Source organism: Convolutriloba macropyga, chromosome 15 (genome assembly GCF_964194025.1).
Source record: "Convolutriloba macropyga chromosome 15, txConMacr16.3, whole genome shotgun sequence".
NCBI lineage: Eukaryota > Metazoa > Xenacoelomorpha > Acoela > Convolutidae > Convolutriloba > Convolutriloba macropyga.
This window is the reverse complement of record NC_134482.1, coordinates 43150415-43172162: the sequence shown is the minus strand read 5'-3', so window position 1 is coordinate 43172162 and position 21748 is coordinate 43150415. Positions and strand designations below refer to the sequence as shown.

Genomic DNA, 21748 nt, shown 5'->3' with positions numbered 1-21748 from the left:
GCGAGCCGGTTTACGTGTGGAACGATGTGCAGGGGTGGGGGTTGAGGGTGAAGCGGGGGAGCTGATGTGGCGCGAGGGGTGAAGTGAGGGAGGGGGACGTGAAGTGGCGAGGAGCAAGTTACGTCGAGCGTGCGGGATTCAGCGTGGAAGGAGATGGAGAGGGGGTGAAATGTTGGGGGTTAAGTGAGTGGGGGATCAAACTATAAGAACCACCCTTCACACCCTGAATTTATGTCTTCAAAACAGTGTCAGTGTACCGTATACTTTGAGTCTAGTGACCCAAAGGGCTGGCTCATAGAGAACTTAACGCACTCCCGGAGTTACCTCTTTATCCCCTTTTTGAGAACGGAAAGACAAATTGGTCAAGCATATCACATTAAAAAACATAGCCCATAGAGTAACAAATCGAAGAATTGTCCGATATAATGTTCGAGTTATTTTTACTTACGTCAACAATATCAAAGTTAAAGGAGAAACAAGAGCAAAACAAAGGTATTTTTTTAATAACTGTTAGGAATTGGAAGAAAGGACTGTTATGAGAAGAAAACTTTACATCCAAGACCTTCCGACTTTGAATATTAACAGTACTTCCTATTTACTATATACAAAAACCAAACTACTGTCAATATCCAAAATTCGGAAAAAAGTCAAAATTCCAAAATAAAAGTCAATGTTCGAAAACAAAGTCAAAAATCAAGTCATGAACAATCGTGCTTTAGCAAAGCAGCAAACCCGGTAGAATACTGGAAACACATCGAAATGTCGTAAAATATAGTCTCTAAGTAAGCCTTACTAAATCATCGCTCAAAATAAACTTACATAACATCGAGAAAGAAATAACAAAACAGTTCAGTGCCCAAATAAAAAATCTTTTAAGAAATCCAGACTAATTTTTAGTCTGAATAGTTTAGGAGTAGTTCGTATTTTGTAGCTAGTGGTTAGGTAGGTTGGGAAGAAGGAAATGGACGGGGGAGGGATAAGCGGGTTCAAGAAATCCAGACTAATTTTTAGTCTGAATAGTTTAGAGGTAGTTCGTATTTTGTAGCTAGTGGTTAGGTAGGCTGGGAAGAAGGAGATGGACGGGGAGGGATAAGCGGGTTGGGGGAGGTGGGTCAGCAGTTTACGGGAGAAAAACTACTTAAAGTGACATTCCTACCTTGCAAATTACCATCATTTCCTAATAACTATTTATTAGCAATTAAGCTACTGCAAAGCTCAAATTCACAAGCAGACGTCAACTTTCGAAAACAGAAGTCAAGGTTCAAACATAAACCGACGAATGTCGGATGAATTCCTCTCGAACGACAGGCGGGGGAAATTTAATATAGGGATGTAGCATAAAAAATTGTTGGGGTACAAAAATAGGGACCTGATCGGGGATCCAAACAGTCACCTCCAAGATAGCACTCAGATATCTTAACCACTAGGCTACAGCCACTAACAATCAACCACTAACAATCAGTTTTATATTAGCAACAAACTTCATTTCAGAATGAGAGCAATTGAAAGAGACAATGAGAGCAATTGAAACTCAAAATGAAGAAGAGAGGCTTGAAAACCTCACTTGAAAGGTGACAGAATGTTCTAGGACAAAAGCGAAAAAGGTTCAAGCAAAAATAAAAAAGACCAACACGCTGCATAAAAAAGACCAGCACGTTTACAATAATTTCCTCAAACTTCGTTCAAGAGCACTTTATAACGAAAGTCTAAGTTCAGGTCATGAACAAATTTGCTGGTAGTATTAAAGCCGGTAGTACTAAAACAAACCCGGCAGATTTCCGGAATAGCTGCAAAAAAATAGATCTGCGTGCCATATAATAGAGATAGAAACAGATACAGATCTAAATTGAAAAATCGACGCCGCTCAAAAAACTAGGCTAAAAACATTCAGCTATAAATTATAAAAGCTTGTTAAAAATCATTCCACAGAAACCTCTTATTAGGGACCTTTACTGCACATATGAGTTCCTTTGACCTTAAACAAATTGAAATTAAACTTAAGTTTGAAAGTGCAAAAGTCATTTTATTGAGTGAGGTATGTCACGTACGATCAAAATCTAATCACGCAAATATCATTAAAAAAACTTTTGCTAAAGCGAGTGAGAAATATGTCACGCGTGCAAATGCCGTTAGTGAGAGGAAAAAGTCATTGAGAAAATTTGACTTTTTCAGCGTTGCTGTGTGAACAAATGTAAAACAAAAAAAGAGCGTCAGACGACGAAACAAAAACATAGCCGGTAGAATACCGGAAACAACTCGAATCGTCGTGCATTATAATCTCCAACCTAACCTTAACGAAATCAGAACATCAAAAAAGACAAGAGAAAAAAAAACGTAGCCCAACAAACCACATTAAAGAGCTTTAAAAATGCCGACAATTTTTTAGGTGCGGAGGGGAGCTAGGTGGGGTGGGTGGGTAGATGGGTTGGGGAGGTGGGTAGTGCTGGGGTAGTTGGGGGGGGGGGTAGGTGGGGGTAGCTAGGTGAAGGGAGAGGATAGGGGAAGGTGGGAGGGGGGTAAGTTTGAGGGGTGCAGGAGAGGTGGGGGGTAGGTAGGTGTTTGGGGGGATAGATAGTTTGGTGGGGGGAGGGGTTGTGCGGTGTAGTTTAGATAATTAGGGGTGACTTATATAGGAACAAAAAATCTCAAAATGACCTCTTCACATTGAACATTACCAGCAGTTCCTAATTATTAAACATTACAAACGAAGCTACTGTTAAAGTCCAATGTTCGAAAACAGAAGTCGGCAATCAGAAACGGAGGTAAATGCTGGGACAGAAAGAATTCAAAATTCAAGTCATGAACAAACTTGCTTTCTAGTAAAAAAAACACAGCCAGTAGAATAACGGAAACGAATCGAATCGTCGTGCATTATAATCTCTAACCTAAACTTACCGAAATCAGAACATCAAAATAGACAAGAGAAAAAAAGTAGCCCAACAAATCATATTAAAGGGTTTTCAAAATGCCGACAATTTTTTAGGTGCGGGGGGAGCTAGCGGTAGATGGGGGGGATAAGTTTGGGCGGGGGGGGGGGGGTAGGTTGGGGTAGCTAGGTGAAGGGAGGGGGTAGGAGGTGGGGGTAAATTGGGCGGGTGCAGGGGCGGTGGGGGGGGTTAGGTAGGGGTTGGGGGTAGATAGGTGGTTGGGGGGGGGGGGGGGTTGTGCGGTGTAGTTTAGATAAATAGGGACTTATATAGAAACAAAGAACCTCAAAATGACCTCTTCACCTTGAACATTACCAGCAGTTCCTAATTACTATACATTACAAACGAAGCTACTGTTAAAGTCCAATGTTCGAAAACAGAAGTCAACAATCAAAAACGGAGGTAAATGCGAACAGAATGAAGTCAAAATTCAAGTCATGAACAAACTTGCTTTCTGCTAAAAAAAAACTGTAGAATCTCAATACTCCTCTTCGAGACGTAAAAAACCTGTAAAATCTCAATACTCCTCTTCGAGTCGTAAAAACCAAGGGCACCGCAATATAGCTACGCTCAGCTTACAGCTTCGCAGCTATAAACATAACCGACTAAACGTCGGAAGAATTGCTCTTGAACGACTAGTGGGAGCTCTAATCAATTGCAGCCTGCGTCAGTCGGGGGGGGGGGGGGGAGGCGGGAGCCTAAATGGGACTAAGAAGTTCTATAGTGGGCTTCAGAAAACCACATTAGAGGTTAACATATACCACTATTAAGATTTAGAGTAAAAAATGACACCAGTTTCGGCGCACTTTTCATTTGACTTTTAGTATTAAATTGCCGCCAATTGAGTTCAGCTGCTTGAAATTGTGATTGAGAGAGAAGTTTAGATCACTCGAAATGCAAAAAGTCAAGGGCGTAAAAGTCACTCGAAAAGTCAAAATAGACACACACGTTTACAATAATTGCTATGAACTACGTTCAAGAGCAACTAAAAATAAATTCAACCAAAACATTGAGTAAAAAGAACAGAGCCAAGTTGATTGCTTTAAACTTTTAAAAGTAATTAATAAACTGTCAACTATCAATTTCAAAGAACAAACAGGTGTTATTAGCTAGTAAACTCATTCGTTTCTATAGCCTTGACTCTTTTTCAGATTTTTTTTTACTAATTTTGTCTTACGAATTCCAATCAAACTTAAAGTCATTTCGCAGCTCAAGAGGAGAAAAAGGACAACTTGTATCACGCAAAAAGCAGAAAGTCAAGGACGTAAAAGCCAACCCAAAAGTCAAATCGGTCAAGAAAAATTAGGATGCATTTTTTTTATTAAAAAAGCTTATGACGATAACAATTGCTTCAAACCTAATTTGCGAGCAATTATTCTAGGTCATTACTAGTAGAACTCACTTGGCCAATTGGGGTAGAATTCTGGCTTCCAAAAGGGGTCGATAGTAGGGGATAGCTGTCCACAATTTCCACTGTATCCACCACCACTTCTATCCAGACCTTCTTTCGCTTTCAGAGGCACCAAGTGATTCACACGAAGTCTCGACACACACCCGATGAAACCTAATAATATGACTCTTTTGAACCTGATCAACTGTGTGGACTACAGGTGACATCAATTCAATAAATAGTTATTATGAAAATTATAAATGGATCTATTCTGTTTCGCCCCCCCCCCCCCCCCCCCCAGCTTAGTGAGCATGAATTTTTTATGACCCCCAAACGCACGTGCTATTTTCTTACATAGTAACGTGCTATATAACAACATATAATTTGTAACTGGGAGGCGTAAAAAACACTGGGGGGGGGGGGGGCAAAACAGAATAGATCCTTATAAATCTACGATGCTTAACAAGGTTTTTTTTTGCTTTTGCGAACAATAATAATCTCAACCAGTTTAGACACCTGAAAACAGGTCTTTTAGGCCTAAAAGTGCTCCCCTCATTGTCTTCCAATTCAAATTTTGTTGCACAATAGATCCCATAATGATTATTTTAAACAATTTAGTTAAAAAAATTACCTCCCGCCTTCTTTCCCATCGCATCATTTTCCATGTTGCATGTTGTTTTTTAAATCTAAGAATTGTGTTCTAATTTAAATTTTGTTGCTGCACAATAGATCCTATAATGAAAGATGAAACAAAACTTAAAAAGTTACCTCCGGCCTTCTTTCCCGTGGCATCATTTCCTACGTAAAATCTGCTGGGGTTGGTCAGTCCAGGCACGGATCCCACATTGTCCAGTACAACAGTGGGGTAGTTATCAACTTGCATTGTGATTTTTGTGTCTCTCTTGATCACAACACTGTGAAACTTCTTGTCTGTGTAGGTGTTCTTGTCTTGAAGCTCTCGGTACAAACCACTGTAGTCGAACCTCACCATTAGACCGTCTAAACAAGTCAGTTGCTTGGTTAGAACATTCTAGAAATTCTTATACACATTTTTCTAGATTTGACTGTTTGACAATTTCAGATTAGACTGTTTCGCAGAAAAACTGCATCGTCAGCACAATACAAACACTAATCTGAGCTATCAATACCAACATACTGAGGCATCATACAAAAATTCCGATGAAAGTAATTGAAATAGAAATTTCTATCTTCATAAACATTTGTCGCGACATTTCTTTTAACATTATTTGATTTTTGACTACCTTTCGGTTCGTCGTAATTTGTTTAACTAATACTGTAATTGGTCATGCCTCAGCGGCCCTTGAGATTTGGTATGAAAACAAAATTCTGAATAATTCTTAATTTCTATAAGAAAAACCAACATTCTTAATAATTTTTATAAGTTCTTAAATTCAATTGATCGATTCAAAAAACGACGGCTCGATTGGGCTTACTATCCAAGGCCGCAGTTTTGCTTCTCAGAAGCATAAATTTATTTAATTTGTGACCAACCTCCACTCATGAATGCGTGAATTGAGGTTCCGCTGCCAGCGTCACTCTCCAGTAGGAAAATGGTCCCCTGAGGCTTGTCAGTCATGAATCCGAAAGTGATGGTGTCTGTGGCCATCGACTTCTGTCTCAGAGAAGAAGGAATAGTCCACACAGTCACGTCTGATCCATCGTAATAGTAGCCGATCTCTGCAATCAACAACGCTAGATAGTCCTCTTAGTTACAGTTGTTAATAACTACCATGGAACATATACCGACTAACATAGGACGAATTACTCTCGCGCGACTGGTGACGAGACAACATAGAAGGGAGTATAGTCTACAGAGACTTTATTCGTGCAAAAACTTCTGACTAGGGCGGGGCATTTCTAAATAATATGAATTTAGGTCAAGCAAAAATTAAGAAGTCAGGCGTGAAAAAGTTACCCAAAAAAGAAATCGAAAGAATATTCTAGAATAAAGCGGCTAAGCAAAAATTTTGCATAAAAATAGCAACGCGCTTACAATAATAAAATCAAACTTCGTTCGAGAGCTATTAAAACATCTGAACACATCCGAAAGCTGTGATCGATACGCACACTTTTTCGGATCTAGTCCCCCCCCCCCTCCATTGTCTTTTATGAGCCCATTACAAATTATGATTTCTTACGTAGTATTTACGAGTTGTGGGGGATAAAGTCTTTTTCACGGGCTGTTACTGTTTCTAAGAATACGCTTGCTAGGCCAACTACAGGTAATGATAAACAATGTATATACAGCATATATCTACAAGTAAGACTGATTATCTCTCACCTTCAGTACAGATCTCGCCTGCAAAAGCCGACTCCCTGCAATCACACACAAATCGATCCCAATACTCGAAACAGATTCCGTTGTTCTGGCATGGATTACGGTCACACTGTCCAATACACCCTGGAAAGGTTAGGTAGCCTGGCTCGTGTTTGGCATGCCCGTACAGATCCAGCAAATTGCCGTTGACCATTAAAGCACGCATGCAGCCCACGAAGCCGTTTACCTAAATCAGATAAATTAATGAAAACAAACTCACCCAACGCCAGACGAAATTAATTTCAGAAATTGGTGGTGGTGGTGAGGGGGGGGGGGGGGTAGGAGGTGGTGGATCGCACGAGAATTTGTGCTTTGACTCCGCTCTGACGGCTTCAGGTTAAGGTTTAAAGTTTTGTAATTATAATATTATAGAACTAATTAATATTATACACGTCAATATTATAGAACTCGACAATACTTGATTTGATCTTTTCTGTCCAGCTCCCCCATAAACTCAGCTGCTTAAAATGTCAAGTCGGACAGACATGATATGACCAAAATCTGGACAAGAACAGACTAATAGGGCATAAAAAGGTTATTCTAACAGCCAATAAATCTAAATGACTAAATAAAACTATCATTGTTCCAACCCTGTAAATTTACTTGGTGGGAACTTTTAAGCTAGCCTGGCTTTCAGCACAGCAAATTTGGCCAATTGTTAACTTTTGCAGAAAGATACAAAACAGGTACACTAAAAAAATTGAAAAATTTAATCCATCCTGGTAGCGATTCCTTTAGGCTTAAGGTTTTGAAAAATTTTAACATTTCATAAGGAGCTGCATCATTAGAACTGTTAAATGAATAAATCAGAATAAAAAATCAAAATAGCAGGCTATAGATACAATGTTTGATTTAAAAAGGGGAACAAAAATGTTGCGTCATTCGTTTAGATATTATTATTATCAATTAGGGTGCCTTTAATAGCATGTGTCTGTGATTTCCCAATTGACCGTAGATTCGACCAGTCTGAGACAATTTTGAAAACAAATTTTGAAATATTGAGACAATTTTGAAATAACCGACAAAGTCGCGCTTGATGCATAAGGTTTAAGAGCATCCATAAATGCCTAATTAAATGAAAAGCAAATTAAATGAAAAAATTAAATGAAAAAACAACTATGATCGAACTTGGTACCATCCTGAAATTCCTCGCATCTTCAAATCATTACAAAATTCTGACTTATTTGATAACAATCCTTCTTTTGATCAAGAGTGAAGCCGCTTATTGTCAATTTCAGCTAATTGTTAATGAACAGACAATTTGTTAATTCATTTTGCTTTGTTTATTTGTTAAAAAATTTTATTAACAACGTAAAGTTTTAATTTCATAATAAATTTGTTAATTTGCTGACAGATTGTCAGAAAACACAACTGTGACTAGTCTCAAAACACCAATGAAAAAACTGAAAATGAAAAGAACACATTCCGTGACGTCTCAAATTGATAAAGTCTTCTTTTCAGAAGCTACCCTCCTCAAACAACCTCCAATTAGAATGAGTGATTCTCATTTGACCATAAATACTCAAATTCAAGTAATTAAAGTCACTAGAAGGGTGGGGAAAGTAATTTTATTCAGTGAGGCATGTCATATGTGACCAAAAAATAATTGACGAAAGTTTAAATTTCCGAAAAATTAAAAATTCAATTTTATCGAAAAAATAGCTAAAACTCGTGATAGCCATTCTTTTACCTCTTGCAACTGTGCTGTGACTTATTAACAAACCCTGGAGGAGGTTCCTAGGCCGCTGAAGCCTGGGCCGGTAAAAATTTCGCACATTTATAAAACTTGAAAACTCCAAGGTTAAAACTTAAAACTAGTAATATTCAAAAACTTGAGAACAATTTCAATGCCACTAAAATTATGCAGTAACATAGTTGCAAACCCTATTCCTATATGAGGAAAAATTCCGGTTCCCTGGACAGGGACGAAATAAATAAATTTTCAGAAATCAAAAATTATAATTTTTAAATTAGCTAAAACTCGTAAAAATCTTATTAAAATCTCAAATAACATTCCTCATTATCAGTAGTAACTATTCAGTAACCTATTATCAAAAACTAGTGGAGATGCCTTTGCCAATGATGTTCAAGAAAAATGACAAGTTTTATCAAAAAATTGAAAAAATTCGTGATGATAAAATGTTGAAAAGTATTCTATTACCACTAGAAATTATGCAATAAACTCTTATCAAACCCAGCAGGAAGTTTCTTGACACCATGGGCTGGAAAAATCACAAAATAAAAGTTTTCAAAAAACTTGAAAAGAATTTTAAATATTAGTATAAATTTGCGTGTTTATGTTTAAAGTACCAAAACAGATAGCTCTTAATATCACCATAAAAAGTAATACCGTCTTGCAAATGACCTTTATCAACTTTGACAAACGTCAATTTTTGACTCGTCCAACAAAATTTCAAAAAAGAGAAAATGTGAAAAAATGCAACATGCTGGTCTCAAAAACTTATAAAAATGACCGTTCAAAATTGAATTATGGCCTTCCAAGTAGCTTCACTACTTTATGTACGCGAATGACTACTGAACGCGGCTAAGGCCTCTAATTAAGCTTGATGCCCGCTGAGCTTAAACTGTTTATCTTATTAATATCAATTAGGGTGCTTTCACTCCCATGTGTCTGTGATTTCGTAATTGACCGTAGATTCGACAAGTCTGAGACAATTTTGAAAACATAGCCGACAGTTTGCCGGAAAAAAGCCAACGTCGACGCGCTGGATGCATATCGGGATTCAGACAGAAAAAGAAATGAGATAAATTGACCAATTTTTTTCCTGCTTTTTTTTCAATTTCAAAAATTTCTCATTTGGCGTGCAGTTTCAGTTGGATTCCAAAACGATACTTAATTCAGCTTCTAAAATGAACCTTATTCTCATTGACCGGGCTTGATTGTTTTATTCCGTCTCTTTTGATTATAATCTTTTGACTCTGACAGTATTCACCACATTGCTTAATTGAATGCCAGAAGAAATTAAAATCCACTTAGTTGAAATAGTGAGCGAAGTAAGTCAGAAGTCAAGCGTGAAAATCGTGACTTATCCAAAACGAAAAACTTCATCAGCGAAAAAAGGAGAGCACCTAAATAATAGCGGCGGTTATTAAAAAATTTCAGCAAAATTAAATAACGCGAAAATGAGTTCAATATTACTTTTGAGTTAAACAGTTTCTCGGAGAAAATTATGTTCAACATTTGCTAATTTAAACGTGAGGTTTAAGGGCATCCTTAAATACCTGAACTAAATGAAAAAACAACTATGATCGAACTTCGCACCGTCCTGAAATTCCTCGCATCTTCAAATCATTACAAAATTCTGACTCATTTGATATCGATCCTTCTTTTGATCAAGTGTGAAGCCGCTTATTGTCAATTTCAGCTAATTGTTAATGAACAGACAATTTGTTAATTCATTTTGATTTGTTTATTTGTTGAAAAAATTGTTAATTTATTAACATCATAAAGTTTTAAATTCCTATTAAATTTGTTAATTTGCTGACAGATTGCCTGAAAAGAGCTGCGACTAGTCTCAAAACACCAATGAAAAACTCAAAAAAGAAAAGAACACATTCCGTGACGTCTCAACTTGATAAAGTCTTGTTTTTAGAAGCTGCCTTCAAACAACCTCCAATTAGAATGAGACATTCTCATTTGACCATAAATACTCAAATTCAATTAAATAAGGTCAATTGAAGGGTGGGGAAAGTAATTTTATTGAGTGAGGCATGTCATGCGTGACCAAAAAATTATTCACTCTCAAGAGCAACAAAAAACTCACTCCAAAAAGAGTAAACAGATTACATCACGCACACAACACACAGGAATGAAAAAAAGCTGATTTGGAGTGAGCGTGGCGTCACATTGTCGTAACAAATTTTTGACGACTTCAGCTATTGCTATCTCAGCTAATAAAATCAATCCCAAAAACGGGAAGAATGATCAGTGCGGCTCTGGTCATTCTTCCAGTTGATCTTAACGAACAAACATTCCATTCAGTTCGAACATGTTGAAAGTTTCAAGCAGTCAAAACGGTCCGGATAGAAGTTTGTAAACCTCCATTAAAGTTAGAGGTTTTAAATAACGTTGGAGAAAAAGTGTAATTTATCACGATTTCCGTTAAATAACGCTAATTACACTTTTATCAACATCAATTTTGTCAAAATCCTTATCAATAAAAACCGGGCTAAGCCCCATTATACCACCCGCCAAAAGTATATCCTTGTTTGTGTTCAGGTTCTAGCATCGCTTAGCTGGGCGATCAGTCATGAGAAAGAACGAAAAATTCACTAATTCTGATCAAATTAAATCCCTTGACATGGGAATAGTGTTATAGTGATTTGTGTTGAAAGTTTTAAATGTTTCATCTGCACATCCTAAGAGACATCCATAAAAAAATAAAAACTCTATTGCCAGAGGCAATTGAATTCGCAAAATTCCAAAATCCAAAAAGCAACGTGACACAGTTAAATTATCTCTATTTTAAAAGATTGAACAAACAAGTTCCTCTTTTAAATGTCGGATCTATATATGTTGCTATTTATATGTTGCTATATAGCTCGTGCTCGTTACTAAGTAAAAAAGCACGCGAGCTTAGGGGCGTAAAAGATATACGCCCACTAAGCTGGGTGTGGGGGGGGGCAAACAGAATGGACCGCAAATGTCTACTTAAAAGAGTAATAACCTGTCCAGTGTCACCTCCAACAACAATCTGGTCATTGAGAAAGAGTCTTTCATCTCTTTCTGACTGCAACAGGTAAGGGTTGTAGTTGTAACTGTCGTCCAATTGAGACACGAACAACTCGTCATCAGGTTCCATCGGCTGAAAAAACAACCAGGCAAAAAAAATCAAATGAAAAATACAATGAAATAGTGGCTGACAAATCAATTGCTAAGGAACGGTTCCGCAAATTGTTGCAGCATTTCCTGAGAGAAAACTGAACAAACGTTAACAACTGTTGTCGAATTGAACTGTCTGTTAACTTACGTGCAGCTGGGTATGGCTGTAGCTGGGTAGGGGGGATAAACCTTCAAAATTTGTTTTACACCGTGTATTTTCAATTGAGCAGTTTTGCTGAACTGTATACTTAAGAGAATTGTAAGGAAGAGAACTGCTCAGCGACTTACTGCTCTCACGCTTTACCGGGTTATCCCGTCACTCAAGACAAAACATACCCGGCAGATTGCCGGAACATAGCCGCCGTTGATTCCAATAAGCATGATTGGGATTGAAAGAATAGAAGATTAAAAAAAGATTTTTGTACAAAAACATTTTTAAGTCCGATTTATTTTGATGGATGGCATTTCGTAGTTGGACATACTTCTGTTTCTTAGAGAGAGGCCACAGGGTCTACTATCAATACCAATAAGCATGCATAGGAGATGGTAACTAAGACTTATAGGAACGACGTTCAAATAGCGGGCATCTAAAATTGGGCTTTATGGGTTTATCCCGTTTCTATTTCTGACTTCAATTTTTTATACTGACTCTGTTTATTTGGAATTGCTTTGCTGGGCAACTGGTGTTCAAATTCACTTCTAGCAGAATGAGAGGAGAGAAACTAGCCTAGAGAAGTCAAAAAGATTTCACGCAAAATGTCGAAAAAGCGGCAAAATGGTAAAGCGAAAAAAAGTTCGACAAGTAAAAAAAAGGGAGCGCTATAATAGCCGGCTGAGAAGATGAGGGAGGCTATTAAACATAGCTGGCAGATCGCCGGAAAATATCCGCCGTTAACGCGCTTGATGCATATGGGATTGAAACAGAAACATCGCCGCAGATTGAAGTGTTCCAATTTGTCGTGCAGGTTCAGTTGGATTCTAAAACTATGCTTGACTCAGATTCTAAACTGATAGCTAATAAGCTTAATACAAATGTCAGATAGCAAACACTCTAATGAACTTTGATAAACTAATTCTCAATGACTTAATAACCGGGCTTTATCGGTTTATCCCGTCTCTTTTGATTTTGATCTTTTGACTTTGACAGTATTCACCACACTGCGTAATTGAAAGCGAGAAAGAACTTAAAATCCATTCAGTTGAAACAGCGAGTTAGTTAAGTCAGAAGTCAAACGTGAAAATCGCGACTTATGTAAAACGAAAAACGTGATCAAAAGGCAAAGCGAAAAAAAGGAGAGCGCCCAAATAAACATAACCGACTAAACGTCGGAAGATTGCTCTCGTATGACTAATGGGAGCTCTAATCAATTGCGCACTTTTCATTTGACTTTGTATTAAATTGCCGCCAATTGAGTTGCTCGAAATTGTGGTTGAGAGGTAATTTTAGATCACGCAAAACGAAAAGCCAAGGGCTGAAAAGTCACTTGAAAAGCCAAAACGGTCACGCGAAAACTTTGCATAAAAAGACACACACGTTTACAATAATTGTTTCTCTACGAGAGCAATTAATAGCCGTTGAGAGGCTGACGGCAGCTATTAAAAGTTAACAAATTTTTCAATCAGACGAAAAAAGCTTTATCGGGAAAAATGAATAAAAAAGGTCAACAAAACTACAATACTTGCAATAGATATTGCTTGGCGGTAATTAATGGCATATATCGGCTATGAGAGAATAATTGCTCCAAACCTCTCTCAAGGGCATTTTAAAAAATTCATATTCCGCAAAAACACACAATTAGGACCGCAAACTTTATTTACAGAGCCAAAAATGATCTCATAATCTCTGCGTTTTTGAGATATTGAAAAATTTTGAGTCTCGCTAAATTTATTTTACTAAAAACAAAAACACTTTCCGCCTGTGATATTTATATATATATATATATATATATATATATATATATATATATTATGTATATATATATACATATATATATATATATATATATATATATATATATATATACGATCAATTGCTGGACTTCTTGGAGCATATTTCAAACAGCTGCCCATAGTATATACATATATATATATATATATATATTATATTATATATGTATATACTATGGGCAGCTGTTTGAAATATGCTCCAAGAAGTCCAGCAATTGATCGTATAAAAAAAATTTTTGGGTCGAACTACAATCGCGAAAAGAGGAAAAAACTTACCCAAAATTTATCCCATTTCTATTTTTGATTTCATTTTTATGACTCCATTCAATTTATATTGCTTTGCCACGTTGTAAGGTCACGTTGTAAGGGGTAAATTGTTTCCTGTTAACAACCGTACGGCTCGGGGACATACAAATTAAATCCCTTAAAGTGGCATAAATCGTTTTTGTCGGTTAATGGGAACGCAGAGACAAATCTTGTTATCGAATAGTTAAATTAGAAATAATGGTTGACAACTGTGGCGATTAACACGAAATTCAGTCCATGTTTATTACCCCAAATTACCGCACTTTTACATTCATGGTGATCACCTTTAATTTATAACTTCCTTGACTTCTTATGACATCCGATCTTAACTAGCTATTTACACTGATAATTTACTTCTCTAAAAGATCAAGGGTCATCATAACACCTATAACAATATGAAAAGTTGGGGACAAATCTAGTATAAATAGCACGTGTTAGCTCCTTGTTGCATTCACTCATTTCATAAATAACCAAGATGTAAATCAGCACGTGGATGAGGTACGTATATCTTTCCATACTTTAAACAATTAACATTATACTTTCAACACTCCTCCTATCATGTTTGTTCCGAGAAGGACATCACGAAAAAGTGATACTTTGGTCCTCCCCAATGCTTTTGTAAGTGTGTCTGCCGGCTTGCGATCGGTAGGTAAGTAGTTTAGCTCTAATAGTCGACTTTGGACTAAATTCCGAACGAAGTGCACTTTTAATGAAAAGTGCTTTGTCTTTCCGTGATTCATCGAATTTTTACTTAGAGCAATACAAGCTTGGTTGTCTACAAAGACGTTTACTGGCTGCTGGATTTCTAAATCTAATTCTCGTAATAGGTTAACTAAATGTACTGTTTCTTTACTGGCCTCTACTACGGCGTTAAGCTCAGCCTCAGCTGTTGAAGTAGATACACACTTTTGTAACTTGCTAGCCCAACTGATTGCACCTGAACTATTATTAAGCTTAAAACAAAAACCACTTGTACTTTTTCTATTGTCTATGTTGCCTGCCCAATCTGAGTCTGAAAATCCTGTTAACTCCAGTTTCTCACTTTTTCTAAAAATCATCTTCTCTGATTTTGTACCTTTTAGGTAACGTAAACACCCTTTTGCCGCATTACAATGTCGCCTTCCAGGATTTTCAACAAACGAACTCAATAAATTGGCTGCGTGCGCAATATCTCGTCTACTTGTTAATGCCAAATAGTTCAAACATCCCACTATACCCCTATAATCACATGATTGCATTTCTCTATGCTCATTGTTGCCTATTTCTGGTGAATCTAATTTTGATAGTTTCAGGCTAACATCTAAAGGTGTTTCCAGTGTCTTTGATTCGCTCATGTTAAACTTCTCTAGTAACTTTTCTACATATGCTTCTTGGCTTAGCATAATTTCGTTTTGTGTTCGCTCAATTTTTATATTTAAGAACCAGCTAAGATCTCCATAACTGCCAATTTGAAATTGCTCACTAACTTTATTTTTAAAGTTTTCACAAAAGTCTTCCTGCAATCCTAATATCACCATATCATCTACCCAAAGACACACTAATTCCTCTATACCATTTTCTCCTTTCTTTATAAAAAGACACTCATCTTGAATAGCCGGCGTGAAACCTAATTGGTTGAGAAAAGTTTTGATTGTTAAGTACCAACTTCTACCGGACTGTTTCAATCCATATAAACTTTTCCTCAGCTTACAAATTAATGGATTTCCTTGCTTGTCAAACTTTTCAAACCCTTCGGGCTGTTGCATATAGATTTCTTCTTCGATGTCAGCGTTTAAGTATGCTGTTTTGATATCCATTTGTTTTAACTCGGTGTTTTTATATACTGCGTAGCTTATCAGTACTCGAATTGTTGAGAGGCGTGTTGTTGGTGAGTAGGTTTCGTTGTAATCCCGACCTGGAACTTGGCTAAATCCTTTTGCTACGAATCTTGCCTTATACCTTGTTATCTCCCCACTAGGGCCAAACTTAAGAGCAAAGTGCCAGCAGCTACCAATGGGTTTATTTCCTTTGTTCTCTACCAGTTCCCAAACTTTATTTTCCACTAATGAGTTGTACTCCAACTTCATTGCCTCGTACCAGTTTTTATCCCTAATTGCTTCATCAATAGACCTAGGTAGCAATTCGTTGTTAACAATTTCACCAAGGAAAGCTACCGGGTTTAAATCTCTATCACCATCTGAATGATGCTTGTTGACTATCTCCTACTTCTTTTCTTTGAATTCAATAAACATTTCGTTTTCGTTGAAAGTTACATTGCGAGATTTTCTAACCTTAAAGACCCCTTTGTCATTTGGAGTACCTACCAGATGTCTTACTATTGTCTGAAGACCCTAAGAATATTCCTTTTTGAGAAGTTAACATGAACGAAAGCTGAACAACCAAACACTTTGATAGATTCTAAGTTAGGTTTCTTCTTGTACATTGCCTCAAAAGGTGTCTTCTGAATACCTGAATGGAAACAAAAATTTTTAATCTCACTTGCCATGTTAAGTGCATATGGCCAACACTCTTTTTCTAAACCTGACTGCTCTAAAAGACATCTAGCCATTGGGGTGATTGTCCCCCAATTCCTCTCAACCTTTCCGTTTTCTTGTGGTGTATACGGTTCCGAGAACTCAAGCCTAACGCCTTTTCGTCTACATAATTGTTTTATGTCATTTGACACATATTCCCCTGCACCGTCACAAACTAAGGTTCCTGGTTGTCCTATGTCTGCAAAGATCTGTTCAACTTTTTCAAAGGCCTCGTCCCTTGTCCTCAAAAAAAATAGTTTCTGATATCTGCTAAAACTATCCACGAACCCTATTGCATACCTATGACCATCAACTGCTTCCGGTTGGATGGTCCCTAATATGTCGGTATGAACAATTTCTAAGACTTCACTTGCTCTTGTTCCTGAGTCTCTTGGTACTGGAAGTTTCTTTGATTTATTTAGCTGACATATTTCACAGTTTGCTAAATCATGCTCGTTTACTTTTAGCCCCACTGCGTGATCTTTTAATTTGTATATGTCCTCAACATTGTTATGACCCAAACGCTTATGCCACAAACTAAGGGGATCTCCATTTGCTAAGTTGCACTGCTCGCCGTAATCAATGTTGTGCCAGATAAATAAACTATCTTTCCTCGAAAGGGAAAACTGTTCCGCTCTTAGTTCGTATTTCTAAAGTCACAGCAAAGACGACCTCATTGCCTGTTGCTCTAAGTTTTGACACTGATATCAGATTCCTTGTGTTGTTGGGAACAAGCAACGCATTATTTAATCTTATTTTTCGCGCTAAACCATTGGAATCCAAAACCCTAATTTCAACTGTTCCTTTCCCACTAATTGAACTTTTACTGCTGTTTGCATTAGTGATGGTACCAGAATACTCCTTGTCTATATCTATGAATAAACTTCCATCTCTAATCATATGACTGGTAGCACCTGAGTCTAAAACTAGCTCATTTGCAAGGTTGTTTTCCGACGTTTGAAAGAAGGAAAAAATCTCTTCTTCTTCTTCTTCTTCTAAATTCTGCTCCTCAACTAAATTTTGCGTGCCCCTCTGGTTGGTTCTCCTGCTTTGACTTATAAACTTTTTCTCATAATTCTGTTGTTTTCTACAAAATTTAGCTATATGTCCGTGCTCACCACACTTAAAACATTTCATTTGAGAAGCTTTGGTTTGTTCAGGAATCGTTTTCTTAAACCTACATTCTTTTGCGATATGTCCCATTTTCTGGCAGTTGAAACATTTCCGTTCCTTATTAAAGAATACGCTCTCTGTTTTGGTTTTTACATTTTCATTAGCGAAGTTTATCAGGTCTCGTTTTATTTCCTCTAGAGTTTTCTCCTCTTTGCTGTATTTCACGAGTGTGCAAAATTTTCATATTCCTTCGGGAGCCCTTTTAGAATTATTGAGACAAACATTTTTTCACTAATTCCTTCATTCACTAGTGTTAAGTTGTATTGCATATCATCTGCTCTGGTGAGATAATCTACTATACTCTCACTTGAAGTCTTCCTAAGGCTAGTTAATTGCGCTATCAATTTGTGTAGCTGGGGTCTCTCAAAACTTTTGAAGCGTTTACACAGTACATCCCAAGCTCTAGTGCCATCTCCCTTATGTGGTCTAAGAAAAAGAACTGATGTTTTGTCTAAAGCCTGAACTAACTCGTACCACAATGTCTTCTTTTTCTCTTCTAGTTCTTCCCTCCCTTTTCTATAGCTTGCCTACGTTGCTCCTCCGAAGAATTATTTCTAACAGCTGGCACATAATCTAGATAGGTGGCTTCTCCACTAAGAACTTTACCAAGTTTTAAAGAGTGCATACGAGCCTCAAACTGTTCAGCAAAATACAAGAAATCATCCTCACGCCCGCTGAATACCAATCTTTCTAATTTTGAGCTCATTGTTAGGCCTGTCTTATTTTCGTTTAATTTCCGTTCGCCTCAAATTAACTCTTTAGCTTTAATTGTTCCCTACTGAACCAAAGACTTATGATGCCCCAACTATGTCCTTCGTTTTTCTAAGCTAGTACTGCTCTAGGTAAATATTCTTTTGTAACAAGGGTCGGGCTGTGAAAAAAAATCTTGTTCGGACTTAGATCAATATTGCTTTCCCTTCTACGCGTGTTTGAATCTGTTTCCTGTTGGTGGCTGTGTTATAGGGCGACGAAGCGGTGAGTCGTTATGTTTGTGTATCCAAAAAATGCTGTTTAGCACCAGGTTAGCACTTGTTGTTATATGGTAGCACTTGTTAGAAAAAAAAACACTAAGCAAAAAGAGTTTGGTCGACTAAATTAATCTAGAAGTTGGTGTTCTGTTCGAGTTCTGTAATATCCTTGACAAAATCGAAAGCAGGACATTGACATTGAGCCAGGGTTTTTCTGCCGCGATTAAGCACGATGAGGATACCAACACCCTCCGAGGATAATGTACTCGAACCCTAATCCTAGTCCTAATTAAGAAATCTTTTACCACCAACTTTTGTGTCTTTCGACCAAACTTGTATCTTACAGAAGCACAGCACACACAATTGAAAATGAAACAGTTGTTTAAGCTGAGCTGTTCTCAGCTATACTAAGCAATCCTGGTTCCCCGACAGCTCTGTTATACAATTGAACCTCCGCGCTCCTTTTTGATCGCTCACAACAGCTCCACTCACACTCGACTTCACAAGCAGAATCCACTGCTTAGCTACACACACTTAGCACTCCACGATTGAAGTCCCCCGACCAGGTACACAAGCTCTCGACTCAACAGATGAAGTCCCCCAATCAGCTTCACAAACTGCTCACTTCACAAGTGAAGTCCCCCAACCACTTACAAAAGCTTCCAACTCCACAATTGAAGTCCCCCAACCAGTCACACAAGCTTTCAACTCCACAACTAAAGTCTCCCAACCAGTTACACAAGCTTCTTACTCTTGCTTCTTCTGGTCTCACTTGGCCACTTCTTGACTACAAGGCTTGTCTCTCCTTGTCTTCCTCCCCCAGTGATTTCAGCGATCCTCTTATGTAGCAAAGAGGCGCAGCAACAACGTTTTTCTATTTACGATGGGGGTTGATTACTTAACTTAGAAAAGCTCTGGGCCCATAACCTGTCGGTTAATAGGAACGCAGAGACAAATCTTGTAATCGAATAGTTAAATTAGAAATAATGGTTGACAACTGTGGCGATTAACACGAAATTCAGTCCATATTTACTACCCCAAATTACCGCACTTTTACATTCATGGTGATCACCTTTAATTTATAACTTCCTTGACTTCTTATGACATCCGATCTTAACTAGCTATTTACTCTGATAATTTACTTCTCTAAAAGATCAAGGGTCATCACATCAACTATAACAATATGAAAAGTTGGGGACAAATCTAGTATAAATAGCACGTGTTAGCTCCTTGTTGCATTCACTCATTTCATAAATAACCAAGATGTAAATCAGCACGTGGATGAGGTACGTATATCTTTCCATACTTTAAACAATTAACATTATACTTTCAACAGTTTTGATGCTTGAATCAGTTCTTGGCGCACATTCTTCGGGAAAAACAGTAAGTAAAATCATTGCCTTCTCAATTAGCCAATGGGAGATTTTTCCCGAATTTAAGCAGAGAGCATTAACTGCTCTAAAAAACTATCGATTCTCAAATTTGATCAATGTTCTTAGCTCAATCATATTTTTAGGCAGCAAGAAAAACTAGCAAATGCAAAATGTGATCCAATACGTGAACTTTTGCTTTCGACAACAATCTCAAAATGTATTCTAAACTTTTTAGGTTAATTTAGACTAGAATAACGAGCAAAATAAACTTCATAGCAGTCAATTGCTGTCTATTATATTTCGCTCTTTAACGTGCTGTTGAATTGAGAAAGTGAATTAGTGAATTAGCACTAAATCAGCTTAGAAAACAGGAGATTGACACATATCAATGCCCTAGTAATTAGCAAAATCGAGAATACTGGACTAGTTTTTTGAGAATCACGGAGGATGTCATTAAAAAGGGGGGAAATGTCAACAAAGAGACAATTAAAAAAACAACCCAAAAATGTCAGCAACTGTTGAACAAAACTACATCATGTCGTTTTCGTTCTCAAATATAACTTGATAAAAAGCGAAATAACATGCTTGAGACATTAACGAACAAAACAACTTCCTTTTTTGCATCTGACGGCAATTTCACATGTCATTTTAGACATATCAAAAAGATCAAGTGAATTGTACTTTATACAATCGATACTGACATTTGAAAGGAAAAACAACACTCGAAGTTCTTGTATTTAATGGACTTTGTTTCCTTGTCGCCTACTTAACGAACCATAGACTGCTTTAGAACTTTCATTCAAAATCTTTTGTTCAAAATCTTCAGGAATTTATTTTACGATTTCTGGAGAAAAAGGTTGATGCAATTACGTAAACGCGCCTTTGCATGCTCTTGTTGAGAATACGTAAATACACCAGAATGTGGGGGGGGGGTATATTGGAGCAGACCCAAAATTAACTGAATTTCAAAACTAAATTTTCTGCAAAGTTTAAATTCCTAGTTCTCTTAAAAGAGTCACACAAATTGTATCGCAAAAATAATATTTTATTCGCCCTTCTTGTACAGTGACGGAAGAAGAGATATTACAGCTAGCGAAACAGTTCTCGATTTTGACCAAAAGTTTCTCTCGATGTCAATAGAGAGCAATCTTGCAGAACTTGCCTTAGGCCGACCCTACCCCCCCCCCCCCAGCTTAATGGGCTATATCCCCCAGTGTACCTCGTACCTGCTCTGATACAGAAATACTATAACTATTTTACAACACATAGTAATTAGTTGCCATAAAATCAACTAGAGGGGAGGGGGTATAATTGAATCAAAAATCAAATTGCTAAAGCCATGGTCAAATGGTTCTACTTCTTTTCACCCCGATTCATTTAACCCCGCATATTTTAACACCACATCATTTCACCCCTCTATCATTTTATACCACTAATTAGCAGTCGACATTAAAGGCATGTTTTGTCATAATTAAGTGGATAAATTAATCCCACGTTCGGTTGTGATAGTTTCATATCAAGTCCCACCGGCAGCTGAGGCATGGCCCGCGAGGCATGGCCAAATGATTATATTGCTAATTTAATAATCCTTATTTTATAGAAAGATTGAAATCGGGTGAAATGATAGAGGGGTTAAATGATACAGGGGTGAAAAAAAAAACGAGGTTAAATGACAGGGGGTTAAATGCGGTCAAATGCCGTAAATTGAGCTTACCGCAAAGAACAGGTTGTCAATTCTGACTTTGATGTCTTTGATTGTGTATGTAACGTGTACATAATGCCACATGCCGTCATTCAACACTCGTCTCTCGTTGGGCTTGTAGAACCTGTACACGTGACGTCTGAACCCATTGTGGTAGGACAACTCAATTATACTGTCAGCTGAAAAAAGAATAGCTCATAATACATTGTTGAAAGTCCGACTCAAAACCTCAAACCAAACATACCCCCAAAGATTGCCGGAAAATAGC

The 21748-nt window shown here is 37.4% G+C and overlaps 1 protein-coding gene across 1 annotated transcript in view; it reads right to left on the bottom strand.

The window, feature by feature from the left end:
* The window catches only part of LOC142354290 (contactin-associated protein-like 2), a 149243-nt gene that overhangs the window by 11108 nt on the left and 116387 nt on the right, over positions 1-21748 (bottom strand). The window contains exons 17-22 of the mRNA XM_075406554.1: positions 21493-21659; positions 11344-11481; positions 6620-6842; positions 5830-6015; positions 5086-5316; positions 4330-4491 (exon numbers count right to left, since the gene is read on the bottom strand). Coding sequence (XP_075262669.1) covers positions 4330-4491; positions 5086-5316; positions 5830-6015; positions 6620-6842; positions 11344-11481; positions 21493-21659 — 1107 coding nt within the window. The remainder of the gene's footprint in view (positions 1-4329; positions 4492-5085; positions 5317-5829; positions 6016-6619; positions 6843-11343; positions 11482-21492; positions 21660-21748) is intronic.